This window comes from Echiichthys vipera, assembly GCF_963691815.1.
Source record: "Echiichthys vipera genome assembly, chromosome: 9".
Taxonomy (NCBI): domain Eukaryota; kingdom Metazoa; phylum Chordata; class Actinopteri; order Perciformes; family Trachinidae; genus Echiichthys; species Echiichthys vipera.
Genome location: NC_139834.1, coordinates 27,390,320 through 27,408,616, shown reverse-complemented (window position 1 = coordinate 27,408,616; position 18,297 = coordinate 27,390,320). Strand labels below are relative to the sequence as shown.

General features: G+C 42.2%; 1 protein-coding gene across 1 annotated transcript in view; it reads right to left on the bottom strand.

Annotated features, from left to right (window-relative positions):
• The window catches only part of LOC310951185 (plexin-A1-like), a 264,511-nt gene that overhangs the window by 70,489 nt on the left and 175,725 nt on the right, over nucleotides 1–18,297 (bottom strand). Inside the window, exon 10 of the mRNA XM_083919308.1 lies at nucleotides 14,633–14,933. Within this exon, the coding sequence (XP_083775434.1) occupies nucleotides 14,633–14,933 (301 nt within the window). The remainder of the gene's footprint in view (nucleotides 1–14,632; nucleotides 14,934–18,297) is intronic.

The window sequence follows — 18,297 nt, the reverse complement described above, 5'->3', positions numbered from 1 at the left end:
ATTGTATTGTCTAATAACATATTCATTCATAATTCATCTTCAACTGCTTGTCCCTGTCAGGGTCGAGGGGGGGCTGGAGCCGATCCCAGCTGACATCGGGTGTGAGGCGGGGTCCACCCTGGACAGGACGCCAGTCTATCGCAGGGCACATAGAGACAAACAGAGACGGACAACCATTCACACTCACATTCACACCTACAGGCAATTTAGAGTCATCACTTAACCTGACACCTGCATGTCTTTGGACTGTGGGAGGAAACCGGAGAACCCGGAGAAAACCCACGCAGACACGGAGAGAACATGCAAACTCCACACAGAAGGGCCCCAGCCGGGATTCAAACTAGTAACCCTCTTGCTGTGTGGCGACAGTGATAACCACCACAGCACCGTGCCGCCTGTTAATAATAACAATAAGATATATAAAGGAAAAAAGTCCAAATTGTCTGATTCCAGCTTCTCAGATGTGTCTATTTTCTGTTTTTTTCCCCTCCTCTCTGACCGTAAACTGAATATCTGTGAGTTGTGGATAAAACATAGGACATTTGAGGACGTCACCTGGGGCATTTTCCAACGTTTTATAGACCAAACAACTAATCGATTAGTCAAGAAAAAAAATCAACAGATGAGAAAGATCGTTAGTTGCAGCCCTAACAAAGACACCCAGTTTTGTAATACAACCAATCTGACACTTTTTTGTTTTTGTTGAAGATTTGTTCACAATATTGGAAAGATCATAGTCATAGTTAAAAGAAACCAATGCTGAATGTCAAGCATTTTGTAAGTCCAACTGTCCACGACAAACTACTCTTGAAGAAAGTTTTCACAGTTATAAAAACGTCATGCTAGGTGCACCTTTGTTTCTGAGAGATGACAGCTATTATATGCGGACACAAGGGCTCACTTTTCAGAAATACAGAAACATTGGTCAATTTAAGTGTTTGAACAAGCCCTGTTGCCAAACGGCAGTCTGAGTTACTCTACCCCAACATTTGGTTAAGGTTAGGATTGAGGTTTTGGTCAAATATTGAATAAGTCTACATGTCCTGTCTCTTGCTGCAAAAGCAACGTTGACTTTCTTGATTTTTTCCAAAGACCATGATCTTTCCCTAACCCATGCTTTGAGTTGAATGAACATAACCGCAAAAAAAAATGTTTATCATTTTTTAGATGCCAAGAACAGATAGGGAAACTACATAAAATACAGTGGTAGTGACACATTTTGCATTTGGAAATACAGTATGTTCAGCATAAACATGTCCTTGTTGGGTTGATAGAAAACTTAATCGAGCTGGAATTGCATTGCCTAAAAAACACATTTACTATTGCAAATGCGTTGCATATTTCAGTAATATAAGTTTTTTGGAGGGTTGTTTTTCATCAAACTGGGAGTGATCTTGTTTTAAAAATACCAATTATAATGGCAGAGAGTCATAGATACTTTGACATCATCTGGTTTAAGTCATCCAAGCCCATCCTGAAGTGCAGAGTGCCCACAGTACTTTATGTCACCAAAAGTTTTATGGCAGCAGCATTGATGTTTATTGCTTCTTTTGCAAGGCTGTAATGCAGATTTGCAGTCATGGAATCTGTAAAGCTGGTGCTAATAGACTGAAAAGCTGGGCCTACTTAGATATAATGAGCTGCATAGGTTGCCTGTATACCATCAAAGTAGATAAGTGGAATGGATGTTTATCAAAGCACAACATGGTGTTATTTCAGATCAGTGACGGTGTCAGTTGAGTCTAAAAAGGTGATGAAACAGAGGTATGGGTAGAAGAAAAAGACTTACATAAACACAAGGAAAAACAGAAAAAGAGACATTGTAAGCAGCCACAGAAGAAGGAATGTGGGAAGCTGAGAGGAAAGTAGACCACTGCAACCACAGGATTCTGGGAGGTCAGCATCTCCAGAGCAGAGGGATTCAACCGAAACACTCTTTTGCTACAAAGGATAGGCTGATTGGTCTAATTCCCTTCCCACTAGTTCAGTTTGACCCTGATCCATCACACATGAGGTAGGCTGTTGACTTTATTAGCATCACTATAATGTGTCACTGTTTAAAGGCCTGTGCATGGCAGCTTCCAGCCCCAGTGAAACCACAGGATCCACACACACACACATACGCCAACATACTACTCCTCTCTGCGGCGTGGCCCCCATTAAACTTTAAGGGTTTTAGACTTGTCTGCCATCACCAAAACACTGGGTTAGCTTGTTCTCTTGTCAGTCCCTGCCCACCCCGCTGCCCGCCACATCATGCTTTATTCATGCTGTCACATGGTTTAAAATGCCGACACTAACCACACTGTGACACCCAGTCACACTGAGCATCACCCACTCACCCACTAACTTGCTCCCTGGGGACACATTGGAGTAAAAGTTTCAGGCTGATTTAAAACTGAAAATAAAGAAAAGATAAAGATTCAGGAGGGGAAGTAGCAGAAGGTGGATTTCAGGAGGGAAGACAAGTTAAAAAACCAACTTATAAATAAAGCTGGATATAGGGAACACACAAATACACTTTTCATCCGAAAAAAAGCCTTGAAATTCAAGGACTTGGTTTACTTTCGAACGGCACAATTTATGTTTAAAATAAAGAATAATCAATTCCCCATTCGGATTCAGAACCTGTTTCAGGAAAGGGAAAGTACCTATCTGCTGAGAGGGCAAGACGTCCTGAAAAAGCCCAGTGTTAGAACAAATGCAAAAATGCATTGTATTTCTGTTGTTGGAGTGAATGTTTGGAATGATTTGGCCATAGATTTAAAAGACTGCAGAACATTAATTTACTTTAAAACTGTTCTCAAGAGGAACATTATTCAAACATATGTTGATTGTGTTTCGCTGACAGCAGCAATAAATTAATTATTAGATATTTTCTTTTTGACCTGTGTGTAGCTGCTACCTAAGTTTATGTATTTTAAAGGGTAGGCGTTATAAGCTTTAGCTTCTGCCTATTCCCTTTTTTCAGACCTTATACATTTATTTTTTGTGTTTGTTACGAAATGTCTTAGTCTGAAATGTCTGAAAATAAACTGAAACTGAAACTGAAACTGAAACTACTACTTAAACCCAAAGTGTCATTCCTGACTTTCCACAAGAACCACATTTGATCTTGTAGTTTTTGTTGTCACAAAAAAAGACACATAAGTGGAACTAGAGACTGAGAGCCCTTTCACGCCTGGCGTTAAAATGTGTTTTGGGTAATCAGAGTGAAATTGGATGGTGCTTGGCCAAGTGAAGGTGTGAATCCACCCAAAACCCATTGAGGATAGATTCTGATCTGATTGGCAAAACCAACTCCAGCGGTGGTCTGGGACACTTTTTGACCACGTACAAGTGTGAATGAGGCAGGAAGCACAAAACTTTCAGCTCCAACACAAAGAACATCTCAATGCAGCAACAGGGGAAAAGTTCTGTTTGACAAATATACAAAAAAGTTTTTAAAAAAAGAATCACCCTGTGCTGATGCGGGAGCAACCAGTGCACCTCCAAAATGTCCCCGAACCTGCATTTTAATCAACAGACGTGCAGCATGTCTATCCATTCAGCGATGTGGCTCTGCGGTTCAGCAGCAGCCAGATGGCCAGCTCGCATCCGAAACAACTGACAGCTGACACTGGATTTGATGGTAAAAGGGAAAGAAACGTTCGGTTGTTTTAGCTGATCAGAGCGATCAGATCTTAATTGGACAGATACTGGAGACACAGCAGGTGTAGGTGAAATCAGTTAAATCATGTCCGCGTCTACAATCTGGATAGGAGATGCAGTTTTAAATGAGGCCTTTAGAGTCTACATGCACACACGGTTACACTGGCAATGTTTACATTATGATGGATCTTAGTGTTGTGAGGTACCGCGCTAACATTTGCCAATAAACATGAAACACGAGGTACAACTGAGGCTGATGGGAAAGGCGTGTTTCTCATGTATTTTGTCACGAATTTAAGTATTGTACAAACTGAAATTTTAACCTGACAATCAAACTGGATGATGAAAAGTCTTGGGATCACCAAAGTCATTACAATTTATCTAACGTTAGAGAACTCAGGGGGTCCCAAAGTCATGAGGCTTCATCTTCTGGGATCATGAACGTCTGGACCCAACTTCATGCATTTCAAAGCATCCAGCAAACGTTGAAATATTTGATTGTGAATCAAAGTGAGAGACTGACCAACCCCACTTAGCATAAAAGGCTAAAACCTTATCTTGAACATATTAAAGCCACACAAGGGGAGCATTCAGTTGAGCTTCTCTTTAAGCTGACATTTTAATAATGTATTACATTGGTCTTGTCAGTCACCACTTATTACTCTACTCCGACCTCTGAAATTCTTCTCTAATGAGGTTTCGGAGGGTGGCACCTGATATGAGATGCAGGCATTTCGCCTCGACTTACGGTTCATTTTGAAAAGGACAAAGCATCTACTTATCCAGAAAAATGTCCCATGAATTATTAATAGTGTAGTGACATTTTGTCCATTGTCACTGTCATCTAACACTTTATCTTCTCAATGGAAGTAGGATTTAAGATGTTTTTGATGGACAGAAGTCTAATTTTGGCATTAAGCTCTGCATTTCTGTCTCAGATGGTCACCCTTTGAAAGTGACAGAAACTCGGGCTGTATTAATAGAATTGTGGCATCAAAGTACAGCTAATTATGGAACAGTGCTGGAGACAGTGCCTCTACCTGAACCAGTCTTGGCGGCATTTTAAAGGATCTGTGTTTTTGAATATCGTCTGATGATTACCTCAGGCTGCAATGCTCTAAGGGGGGAAGCGGGTTTGCTAAAGCACGAGTGTTTCAGTACAGATTATATAGAAGATGGAGGCGCGTGTAGACGCAGCGACCTCTCGCTCTTCATTCGCTTATCCGGGGTCGGGTCGCGGGGGCAGCAGCTTTAGCAGGGGACCCCAAACTTCCCTTTCCCGGGCCACATTAACCAGCTCTAACTGGGGGATCCCGAGGCGTTCCCAGGCCAGTGTGGAGATCTAATCTCTCCACCTGGTCCTGGGTCTTCCCAGAGGCCTCCTCCCAGCTGGACGTGCCTGGAACACCTCCCTAGGAAGGCGCCCAGGGTTCATCCTTACTAGATGCCTGAACCACCTCAACTGGCTCATTTCAACGCAAAGGAGCAGCGGCTCTACTCCGAGTTCCTCATGAGTGGCTGAACTTCTCATATATATCTGTATTATTTTATTAAGATAGGAAAGTAAATAAATAAAGAAGCCAGTAACAATATCCATTTCTGTGACAATATAACAACAAATTGATTCCTACATTTATTTTGTAATATTATTTGGTTTAATGGTACATTCATTCATTCATTGAGTTATTTATTAATGGCAGGTTCCGTCCTCCTATAATGATTGTTGAAAAGAGAAATATCAAAATTTTGTTATTGCTACAGGAAACAATGTATATTTATTTCACCCTGGTGGCAGAATATTTAACTTGTTTGACTGTTTCAAATGACTTGTCACGATACAGTCTTATCCTGTATGCACCAAACAGTACTGCACATGAAGAAATCCCTTTTTTAACACTATGGTTTTAAAGTGTTCGCCCTACGTCTCACAAAGCTGGTGGTTACTGTACATCAGATCTTGTATATTTTTCTCTGACATTTTCCCTGGACATGTGTGTTAACGTGATTATGATTATGTTGCACTGTTCCCGTGTCTCTGGTGTTCTCGAAGGAAACAGGAAGGACAGAAGCAGGGTTCAGCCAATTTACTGACATACAATGGCTTGTAATCTAATTAATGAGCATGGATTTCCAGAGATGATGTCAAATGTCTGAAAAAATGAAATAAAAAAAAGAATTCCAGAAACCCATTCCAGTTTCACCTCACTGTAACTTTGACTCGGGCTGAAAGCAATTAGACACTTTGCCTTAAAACATCTTTCTTTTCCAAACTCTGGGCTTAATGAGAAGCTGTTGCTGTCTTGTTTTTGTGATTTATTATCCCTGCTCATGTTTTCCACGTTTCTTGCATTTAATTATGTTTTTGTCTCTCAGCCATCTCATTCTGGGTTACCTCTTCTGCCCCTATGTAGGATTTCTTCCATACTAGGCATTCTTTTGGTCTACTGGTGATTATTGTTGGCGTACGGCTTAATTCATTACAGCTAGGGACATTTATAAAATCAGGTATGCTTTGTCCTTAAATAGATGGCTTCTGGTTAAAACATTCTCTCGTGGTCACTTATTTTTAACTTATTGGACAGGTACCGACTATTGGCATGACACTGACACCCTGGGTATAGCTTTGATCTAAAAGTGGTAGCAGTGCTGTTAGAAAATCTGTACCGGTGGAACCCTGTGGGTAAGAGTTGCTATCTCCCCCCACTGAGCGGCCCCTCTCCTGGCCTGCCGTCCTGGGCGCCCGGAGCTGCTGGAGATGAGTAATCAGACTCATTACTGAAGCCTCTGGCCAGCTCCTCCATGTCACTGCATGTAATTAATCTACCTGAGCCAAATCATAGTGTAGGCCCCCTTAGGGATGAGAGAGGAGAGAAGAGGAGAACAGGAAGTTGGGTGGAGAGAAGGGTAGGAGAACAAGAAAAGTATGCGGTAGAGTTGGACGGATGCAAGTGGAGGACAACTAAAGAGCAGATAAGGGCAAAGTGAAAGGAGGGAAATTAGGAAAGGATGAGAGGAGATTAGAAGAAAGATGAGGGGGAAAAGAGGAGATGCTATGAGAGCTGGCAAAAAGAGGAAAAGAAGGAGAGAAGAGACATAAAAAAGTAGAGGCCAGTGGAAGGAAGAAGCGTTAAACATGGAGGAGATAAGGGTGAGAAGAGGTACAGAGAGGAGGAGAGGCAGTGAGAGGGGACAAGGGAGAAAGGGAGGCGAGGTGACACAAGGAGAAAAAAGGAGAGGGAGGGGAGGAGGTGTAAAAACTACAAGGTGAGCACAAAGCTGTCCCTGGCCTCATTACAGTAACACACCAGCCTGGCTTGGGTTCATTCGTTATCTGCTCCTGCACTCGTTTATTCTCTCGCTACATGAATCGTCTCCATGGATTGCATGTCCCCAATGGATTGTATGAATAGATACAGCTTGTGTGTGCATGTGTACGTGTATGTGTGTGTGTGTGTTAGTGTGTGTGTGAGGGACTGAAAACTGCCGATGTTAACAAAACAGGGCAGCTGGCTAGTGAAGGGGGAGAAGGTAGAAAAAGTGAGGGGTGTGTGCATATGTGAGCGCGTCCATGTGCAGGTCACCCCCATGTAATTAGTCATGTTGAAGGATACCTGAGTGTGTGTAAAAAATACACTGCTAGCAAACACAAGTCTCCCATTTACGTTCAGTTCAGATTCCTTTCAGTTCAAACTATTTTGCATATGTTAACGTCTACATTTGGTTTTGCCGGAAATAAAAAAATAAAGGATACGGTTCAACCAACTGGACAAAATGTAAATAATAAGCGTTAACACCTCACCTGAGGCTTTGACTTTGGTTTTCACTTGTTTTAATTCTCCTTTACGATTATGATAGAACATGTGCATGCAAGTGAAGTCTATACTGTGTGCAACTACTTGGCTTTAGCAAATTAGTTTTTGCAAGAAACAAAATGCTGCCCTTATTGCCAGGGGACTTTCATATTGAACACAAATACAAAGTGTTCACTGCTAAGACTGTATCTGCTTTCCTACTGTCTGAAGCATGACTAGCTTTTCAAGGGTTATCTTTAGACAACTCAAAGTGCTTGGTTAAGGTAAGAGGAAGCCCATTGTCCCAGTTAAATGGTGAAACAAGCCTAGGAGCATGCAGCACACATGAGCTCCATCTTTCCCTTGACTACCCTAAAGCCGTGTTCTCGTATGAACTCCAGAAAAAAAGTCTGACAAACCAGGTCTGGACATTGTCCGGAATTGCCCTTTGTGTACAGTAGCACATAAGAGGAGACTGTGTCAGACTCCGTTTGGTTAAGGTGAGGGGGAGTGCTGGGTAGAGCCTGCAGAAGGAACATAGCGGGTACGTAATTTGGTCATAACCAACAGGGTCTCTTGATGTTCCTTGAATCTCCAAAACTCTCCAGTTTCTCCAGACCTTATTCTTTGGCTGCTTTGTGTAAGCGACTCTTATTCTTCACCCCTGGGTGTTTGTGTTTTTTGCGTGATAGAAACCAGCGACTCTATTTACGCACGGGCTTGTACACAGGAGCTGGCACGGTTATAATCTCCATTAACAGGCTCTGCATCAGAATGTAGAATCTGTCATCAGTAGGCCAAGATTTTGGTCGTAGAAGTGGTCTGGTTTCTGTTTGCATCCCAAGTAGTATTGACCAATCATGTTTAAGCAGGCTTTGTTTGCATGCAGGTAAACAGTCCGTTTGGAGAGCAAAAGAGGCGAAACGAACTGCAATCTTTGACACCCATCAGCTATATTTTGAAGACGATTGAGCTTTTCATTGCCTTTTCGTTAATATTTATCTTCATTCATATGCAGATGTCTGTTTATGGAAACACCGTCTGTCAACTCCAACAACATTCTTGCATAGTAAGCTGCTCATTGGACTGTACACAATGATTGCTGCTTGAAAGAGTAAGTCTTGACCCTGGATATCGATCCAACTGAATCAGACATTTGCGTTTTTGCATACAGCTCCGCTGGCTAATGTCTATATAAATGTCAGGTTTGCAGTGCATGTGAGGAAAGGGCTTAATTGTTGTGTAGTAGCATATACGTAACATCAGCACCAGCTAATGGCGTGGTAGTCACGTGCTTTGTAGGCCCGACCAGCATCCCCCCTACAACGTGCAGTATAATTGCACGTTCAACAGAAAGCAAAAGGATATTTCACCTCTAGTCACTCGTTAAAGGGACACATTGACCTCGTGTATGTGGGTGCGACTGTGTGTGGCAGTTCAGCCTCTTACTGAGCCCAAAACTCTGCGGTGCGTCTCTTCGCCACAGTTTTGCGCCGCCCTGTGCCATTCTCAGCTAATTGTGGCCACGTGGCTCTAAAATTCAACTTGACCTCTGTCTGAACACAGTCATAGAATGTCAGTCCAAAATGTACTTAGCAAATAAAATTGGTGGTATATAAACTTATTTTGTAGGAAGCAGTGTTGCGGAAGAACATACGTGTGTGTGAACTGCATGTGTTACACTGTTTGTGGGCTACATGCATCATGATTGTAAAGGTAAGGAAAAGTCTAGACTAGAGCAAAGTCTGCAGACTATGAACATAACACACAATCTCATAGTCTGTCATCCTCCTAAAATGTACTATGTGGCTCTTAACAGCTGCCAGAAGCATGGGCTTATATTGGGAAGTTCACACACACACACACACACCCACACACACACCACACGCACACACACGCACACGCACACGCACACGCACACGCATGCACGGTTTGATAGCCGATGTGTGTCAGTGTAATAAATCATGTAAAGCAGGTTGCTGGTTGTTGCTGATGCTACAGTCTCCGTCTGCTCCACATGATTAGGAAGAGGATCATGTGGAGAATCTCCATATGCCTGCTTCACGTTGGGCTTCCAAACCCCTGGGGAGGATGTGTGTGTAATTGTGTGTTTGTCTGTGAACAAACCAGTAGGTATCCGCGCAGCTCGCATGCATCCTATCCGCGTGTGCCTGCGTGCACGCGCCAGTGTGTATTTTCCTGTGAACATCCCAGCGTGCATCCATGCAGACTGAGGGTCCCTGGTGTATTTGAGTATGCAAGTTCAATGTTTCAGTGTTTGGCGAGGGGATAAACAATGCACAAAGAGACAGTAAGATTGAATGGATGAGTATACATCTACTGCTGGCTAATTTTCTCCGTGATTTATTACACTCTACTGTCCCAGTCACAGCCAGCTGTGATACATATACACACACACTTCCCTGCTGAATACTGAACATAATGGTAGCAAGTATACAGGCTCTCAATCATAGATGGCTCTTGTGTGCTGATGCTCTGTTTTAACTAAGGACATATTATTATTATTTATAAGAACCTAGTTACTCATAAAGGAAAGGCAACACCTCAAAGACCACACCAGTGTGCTTTAAAGTTTTAGCTTCAGACAGCTGTTTTCAGAAAACACAAACACTATACGCTACCTGCCAATACACGCGGACAGAATGAATGAAAACAAAACAGCAAAACAGATTAATGCAGCTTTAAAAGGGTACTTTTAAGATGTAAAAAATAGAAAAAGACTGGTCATATAGAAAAATATACTAACTTTTAGTCACAAGAGGTCTTGGTTATGGTTACCACAATTAGTTGTCATAGTCAGTGACGTCGACATCAATATTTTGAACCGACGCGGTCTTTCCCCTTTATTCATAATGAGGTGGCGGTGCGGATGACCATTAATATACCCTGCTCTTATGTTTCACCAAGTGCCAGGACCACACAGACGTCTGCCGCTGCATGTCCACTACAGAGCAGCAGAGCACGTCCAGACAGACTACCTAGCGCGCGCACACGGAGCAGAGCAGAAGAGAGGCAGGCGAAGTGAACGTTACAGTTAACAGGCTCGGTAGTAAATGACATGAGCACTGATGGATTGTTTTGGAAGAAGTTAATAAAGGGAGAACAAGAGAACCGGCTGTAAAAGTGACAGATTTTCTTTGTAAGTAAGTGCTATGTGGGTTGTAAAAAATGAACTGATAAATAATTTAAATATTTTAAAGAAAAGAAACTTAAGAAAGGGTAGGACGGTAGAATGAGTTAGGTTGGGTTCAACAGGAACTAAATAATAAGCCCTTAAAATAATTTAATAAAGATTTTTGGAGGAAAATGTATTGTTTAGATTTATGAGGAATAAAAAAACGGACGGATTGATCAATTGATAAATAGTCATTAGCAGCAGGGTCTTACATTAGACTCTATGTGTCTTTCAAACTCTGGAGCCGATCCCAGCTGACATCGGGCTTGAGGCGGGGTACACCCTGGACAGGACGCCAGTCTATCGCAGGGCACATAGAGACAAACAGAGACAGACAACCATTCACACCTACGGGCAATTTAGAGTCATTAATTAACCTAACGTGTGCACGTCTTTCGTGCACTGTGATTGATAAGACAACTCGAGCAAGTTACAAAGTCTGCTAAGAAGTGTTCATGTTGTTTGAGAAAAGGACTGAAACATAAAGAAACATATCTCAATACATGGGTTTTTATCGTTTAGAGTGTGGTTGGAACCGTGGGTGTCTTGTTGCCAGATATTCCCAACAGGTCCTTCAATGTGACACAAGATTGCATAACTAACTTGTCTGACTTCACTGAATTGCACAAGTGAAAACCCATATTGTCCCAACGGTCCTTCTAAACTCTGCACTTTTACTTAATCTCAGCAGTTTCACTTTTGCACAGATTATGCCTTTCCTTTTGTTCCGTATCACTTTCTCAAACATGCACATATCTTATGTTCCGCATACATTCTCTCCCCATCTGTTTTTTTCCCCAAGTCTGCTTGCTGAGCTTAGTCTCTCTTTACTCCCCTCTGTCTTTCTTTATTCTTCCCATTCTCTCTTCCCTCTTTCTACTTCCTCCCTCACACTCTTTGTTGCATCGTCATTGTCTGTTCCTAATTCCCTCAGCTCCTCTTTGGCTCTCTCTTCCTTTGTCTTTTTGTTTTTCCGTTTTAGTGGTTTGCCAGGCTTGTGTGTGCATGCCTGTGGTTGTGTGTGTCCGTCAGTCTACCCCACCACTGCAATTCATCATCATTTTATCTACAGCTCCCTTAATTGGATCATATCACAATCCCACCTGACAAGGAGGGAGGCGGGGGGTGGGGAGAATGAGGCTTCCTCACTCACAACACCACATGGATCTGTGTGTGTGTGTGTGTGTGTGTGTGTGTGTGTGTGTGTGTGTGTGTGTGTGTGTGAGAGAGGCCCATATACAGTAGCTACTATTTTTCCTGCTTCCTGCAGACAAACACTGTGATTTTACAAAAAAATAATCGCCTAAGACAGCCCAAAAATATGAGTAAACATGAACAAATCTCTTCCAAATCCAAAAACTCAAGTGCTAAAACTCAAATTTGTGTTGTGCTTAAACAACTGCTCCATAGACGATGAACTGTGAGAGTTGTTCTAGCTGACACTGAGAGAACCCAGGGGTTCATGGGGACATTTTCTGTTTCAGAGTTGGGATCACTACAATAGAATAAACAAACAAAACCACTCCTCTATACATTGTTAAGGTTAAAGACTTACTTCTCTGGTTTCTGGCTTTAAGACACAGTAACTCGTGTTCACAAATATTGATAGAACTTTCCTAGAGGAATTCCTAATTTAGGTGGTGTTCCACTTTAAAATGCACTGACGGATGAAGAAATATAAGTGCGTGTGTGTGTGTGTGTTTGCGTGTGCGTGTGCGGGTTTGTATGTGTGCGTGCGTCTGTGTGTATGTGCGTGTGTGTTTGCATGTGCGGGTTTGTATGTGTGCATGGGTCTGTGTGTGTGTGTGTGTGTATGTGTGTGTGTGTGTGTGTGTGTGTGTGTGTGTGTGTGTGTGTGTGTGTCTTGTGTACGTGTGTGTGTGTGCATGTGTGTGTGTGTGTGTGTGTGTGTGTGTGTGTGTGTGTGTGTGTGTGTGCATCCATTCAGTTTGCCGGGGAAAAAAACATTTGCTGAGGAAGGTCTCTGTCGTCCAGCATCAGCAACTCTCAGCAGTACATGTTGTGCTGGTGTAGTAATGAATGTATGGGAGTGGATCAAACATTGGGGATGGGAACTGCACAAGGCTATATCCTAGAGGGCCGTCCACACCAATAACTATGAGAACAGTGGCGCCAAGCATGCGCTGCGCACACCAGCTGTGTCTCCTACTTGTCCATCGTCTCTTGCATGTATGCCATCAATTAGCTTACATGAAAGAGGAAACAGAGGATACAGCATTTATAAAGATGAATTTTGATTGGCTGTCAGTGTTCATTCATCCAATCAGAAGCTCTGAAGGTGATCCCAACGGTATTGGTCGCCACTGTCATCACTGTGGTTACAGATGTGATGTGTTAGAACCACCTTAATGCTATGTATTATCGTTACAGCCATCGTTCTTTGTTTGGACGGCCCTTAAGTGCTGGTGTTTGGTGGTGTGGGAGGCTTTCAGAACACACTTAAAATTCAAAAGATATAAAAATAAATAAATGAATAAATAACATACAGCTGTGCTGCTCAAGCAAAACATGGTGTATCTGCAAAGTATTTTTTAGAAGCACTTGATGTTATATTTTCAGTGATGAATTTCTGTAATTTCTGGGGCAGCTGTGGCTCAGGAGGGTTTGTCCACTGATTGCAGGGTTGGCGGTCGGATCCCCAGCTCCACCTGTCCACATGTGAAAGTATGCTTGAGCAAGACACTGAATCCCAAATTGCTCACGGTGGTTGGCGAGCGCCATACATGGTAGCCTTCTGTTATAGGTATGTGTGTGTGTATATGTGTGTGAATGGGGTAATGAGAGGCTAGATTTTAAAGTGCTTTGGATAAAAGCGACAATCATCTTGGGCGGCACTACACCCCGGATGCAGCCACAGTGCCCTTGCAAAACAGCTAGCTGAGAAAGCGGAACGGGAGGAGAATGCCTGCAGGAATAGGCGGCTAATAGCAGGCTTTATCTCAACAGTCTACACCTGGTGAATCAGACTAGTCTAACTTTGACCAAATTCAAATATTCAAACATTCAATTTATGTACGGAAATTATGATTTTTTTTGCACTCCATCTTCTATTCAATAGGCTTTCAAGTAGTCTGGTCTGGTCATAAATGTGACAAAAACACATCATAACAACACAAAAGTCGGTTCACTTGCATGAAGCAATTACAGAGACACAAAGGACTAAGTATGCACAAATTACCTTTTCAAAAAACAAGAAAGAACTGTGGGAGCCATCACTACGATCTGGAAATCAAACTCACTAATGTGCCCCAGGACTACTTTTCATGTCACCCTCCAACATGGGAGGCAGGACCACTTCTAAGATAACAATACTGAAGCTCATTCTTTCCCTTTGTCTGGGTAGATATGAAAAACAGCAAGCAGTCACAAATCAGGAACGTGCTACGAGCCCAGCGGTTATGCACCAGCCGGCTAATGACCCGGAGCCTGTGACAAGCTGGAGAAACGGCGGCCCGTAAAGCGTCCAAAGCCACATGCTGGGTCCCGCTGCCTTGTGACTGTGAGGACTCGTTATTGGACCGATCACTGTGAGCTGCGGTGTGCGGCTCGCATGTTAATCATATGTCTCGTTAAGTAAGTCATAATTGGTGTCGTTAAAATGCCTCATGCCCTGATTGGAGCTGAGAAAATGAACATTGCTGAAATGGTCGCTCCATATTAGCGGTGACAGTTTGACTGAAGGCTAAGGCAGGAGTAAAGAGTGGGAATGAAAAGAGAGTGGCTTTGTGACAATCAATCCCTGTGGCCATGCACGTCAGTTTCCAATCTTTGCCACACCGTTCTGTTAACAGACTCTCTGTGTCACACTGCAGCTAACCAGCTGCGAAGCCGACGAATGGTTAAACCAGTACGGTTGTCTTGAATGGAGCTCCTGCTGACAGGTTAAAAAGCTGAGGTTGGTCGGAGCTGTGAGACATTTGATTAGAATTGGCTGAGATGGTAATCACTCATAAGTGAGCCCCTTAGCCAACACATGAACTTGCATTTATCAAGTCAACAGAGGATTTACCCTCTGTAAATTCACTGCAAGTCTTAAGTGACGTCTTGTGTGCGCTTGTTTGGTTTAGACTTACCGTGGTCTTCTGACACTGTATGCTGGTGCTGTTGAATCTCAGAGCCGGGACGCTGTGCGTGTTGCCCTGGATGTGGAAGATACACTCGTAGTTCCTCTGTCCGGACTGTGGCTGAGGCAGGTTCTGGGCCAGCAGGGTGATCGGCCTCATAACTCCAGCAGGGATATAGATCTGAGTGGAGGGCAGGATCTGAGGGCACTCCTGGAGATGAGAAAAAAATAGGAATAAAGAAATTGAGACGTGACTGGGAAAGAAAGCTGGGGGTGGCAGATCTGACTGGACAGAATGTTCTGGACCTATTGTTGTAAAGAAAACTGACATCATCTCCTCTAACAGAAAAAATGCTAGGCTATTAACGCAAACTGACACGTCATTAACCGTGCATTAGGAATTGCGGCATGGAATTACAGAGCTCCCTTGTATGCAGAATTACCTATCCAACCACATAGCCACATACTTCTAGGTGCATCCCAGCATCCTTTGTTCTCATGGTGGAATGTTTGAAGAACCAGGCAGCCTTAAACATCCACTTAGAAATGATCAACACTCTTGAGGACCAACTTTTGTCCTGTTTATGAACAACTGAATAAATAATATGCCAGATAATTGTCAAAATGAGGACATGCCATTTTGGAATCAAACCCTTCCCAGTACTAATGAGGCTGTTATGGATATTAGGTATTCTTTTTTTCGCCTAAATATATGCACAAAAGGATATTCTAATTCTTTCTGCGTGGACAAAGATGAGAGCCTGAAGCAGCATCTCTTGGGAACACGGACTGTGTTAATTTGACCACGCTGTACTGTAAAACAGCCCCATTCTAACGAATTAGACTGGGAGTAGACTGAGGGGTCAGCGCTTCCTGCTGCTCTTCAATCAATCAAAACTTGGCAAGAACAGCTTTGCACCATATCAAGTGAGGGAATATAATGGAAATCTCTAAACATATATTTTAGCCCTAAGTAAATCAAAAGACGTTCAGCTGTCAGCTGGAATCCATGTAGCAACATTAATTTGTATTTCAGACGGTGTTTTTAACTGTTTCAACGAACAGGTTTTATTTGAATGGTGTTCATGTGTGCCATTATTGTATTTGCCTCTATGGCGTATTTTCTATTTGTGCTACATTTACATCGTATACTGAAATGTATCACAACTATTCCTCTATATTACGTTTTAATGTAATTGTTTCTAAAAACAAAGTGAGTAAAATCGTGCCGTAAACGTTCGTATATTTTACGAAATAAGATGGAAACGGGTTCATTGTATACCTTGAGAGACATGAGATACTATTGAACGGTGTATAACGGTGACTGGTACATGCCTGGTTAAGTGTAGGCACAAAAATTACTTGGTTAAAACTAGAGAAAAGTTTGTGGTTTGGCTTAGAATTTTCGGGACATGAACACCCATCCCCTGGATGAAAGTCCTCCACCCATCCTCCACCCGGACCCTCCCATCTACGCCAGAGTTTTTGTTGAGTTCATTGTTACAGATGCTAGAAAATTCAGATTTATATTACGTCTGACTAAAAGGCGGTGACTTGTTGGGACATTATCTACAGTTTAAGTGGGTCAAAAGAGCCTTTGCAATATCATATTGGCTATAATGACCACTAAACAAGTTATATCCACTAATGTGTGCTTAGTATTCATGTGGAGATGTGGTAAACAATCATAAAGGCCATACAAACACCAAACTAGAATTTATGAATTAAGTTGTATTCTACTTTAATCGCCATTAAGCTAACTATAATTTTCCTATTAGGATAGCAAACGTTTATGTCTGCTATGATAAATCAGCGGGAATGGCGTTCTGTTTAATCAGGAATGAATACCTAAAGTCAAAGCACAGCCTCGTAACTGCAGAGTAATCTCAATATGAGTTTGCTCTGTGCAGAGGTAATGTCTAATTGAGCAGAGGTAATGACTTGCAGATTGGCCTGGGAATGACAGAGAAGAGGCAGAGGGGAGAGAGAGGTTTGGACATAATGGCACCGAGAGACACCTCTGCTCCCTTCATGACTTTATGGCACGCTCCCGCAGCCAGATAGCAAGGATGCCATATGGAGAGATGAAGGGTGGAAAAGTCAAAGGTGTGGATATTTGGAGATTATATGACTCAGGGCATGTTTGAATAGTGTTTTTAATCTATATTTAATTATATTTGCAGTTCAAAGATGATACTGAGATGGCACGTAACATCGTAAAACTATGATAGAGAATATCCGAAGCTTAAAATCATCATGTTTTGTCATTATTAAGTTCATTTAATTTAAGTTCACCCTTAGCAATCTACCTTTTTGTAGAGGGGTGGGTTACAGGGGAGATAGCTCAAAAGTAGATGCCACATAGAAGTGTTCATGATCCAAAAGCTGGAACCTGAAGTATTATTGAGAGGCAGCTCAGCTCTGTGTCAAGTTGTTGTAGTCATAAATAAATGTCATACATATTGTGTTTTTGTTAGGGGTATATACAATGTCGAAAGTTTAGAGTGCATAGGGATTTAGAACAACATGATGGAACTATATGATGGCCAATCTCGTGCTCTATTATGTCTCTCTTTTGATACCTTTTTTAAATTTTTTTACAGATATTTTGTGCTAACTACAAATTATTTTTTTTGCTTTTACCACAAATGGTCAAAAATCCCTGCAAAATACCACACTGAGACACCCAGACCTCGAGGAGCACCATAGAAAAGTCCATGATTTGATTTTGTATCAAAAAACTTTTTGACATTAGGAGATTTCTGCGAGAATTGCATTTTGTAGTGATTGGATGGTGAGCACTTCTGTTCTGTAGACTGCTCAAAGCCGCCTTATTGTCAATATACCTAGGAGAGCCATCCATCTTCTGAATGCCCTAGGTCTCTACTCGATTTCCATGAGGCTGTGATTATCCTAGGTCACAACAGCTTATTTAAGCACGTATATGGACCCGTAGACATGAGAAAAATACATGTTTTCTGACCAAACTGCAAGGGGTTGCCAGAAAGTGCACTTGTTTGTAAGTGGGACTGCACTAATTAACATCCTTCAGATAAACAATCAATGAAATGGCTATGTGTAATGGGAAGTGTGTCAAAGGGAGCGACAAACCCTAACAGAATAGGCATGCAGCTGTCTGTAAGATTTTAGCTTCTTTAAGCTAATTATTTTTTGGTTTTCAGGCATTTCTCCAATTGTGTGAGGTTTCCAAATAAACATCTGTATGATGACAGAGATGACAGAGGTCAGGGTGATAATTAGGTGATAATATATCAATGTTGTGTTTTTCTGCTGCCCCCAAGTGGCCCAAGAAAGATAAGATATCAATGCCCCTTTAAAACTATCTGGAAATTAAAAACACAAAATACTGATTGCCTGGTTTTAGAATTAGATGATTGCCAACTGTCTCGGTTCACTTTGTGAGCACCGTTAGGCAATGTGAAAGCTGCTACTTGTAATCATTAGCAGGATGTGGGATGAACAGGTTTTTCCCAGTTGGCAGCTCATATTTACACAGAATCTAACATGATATGAATGTGTCTGTGTGGAAGTGTAGAGAGAAGGAAGAGGAGGAG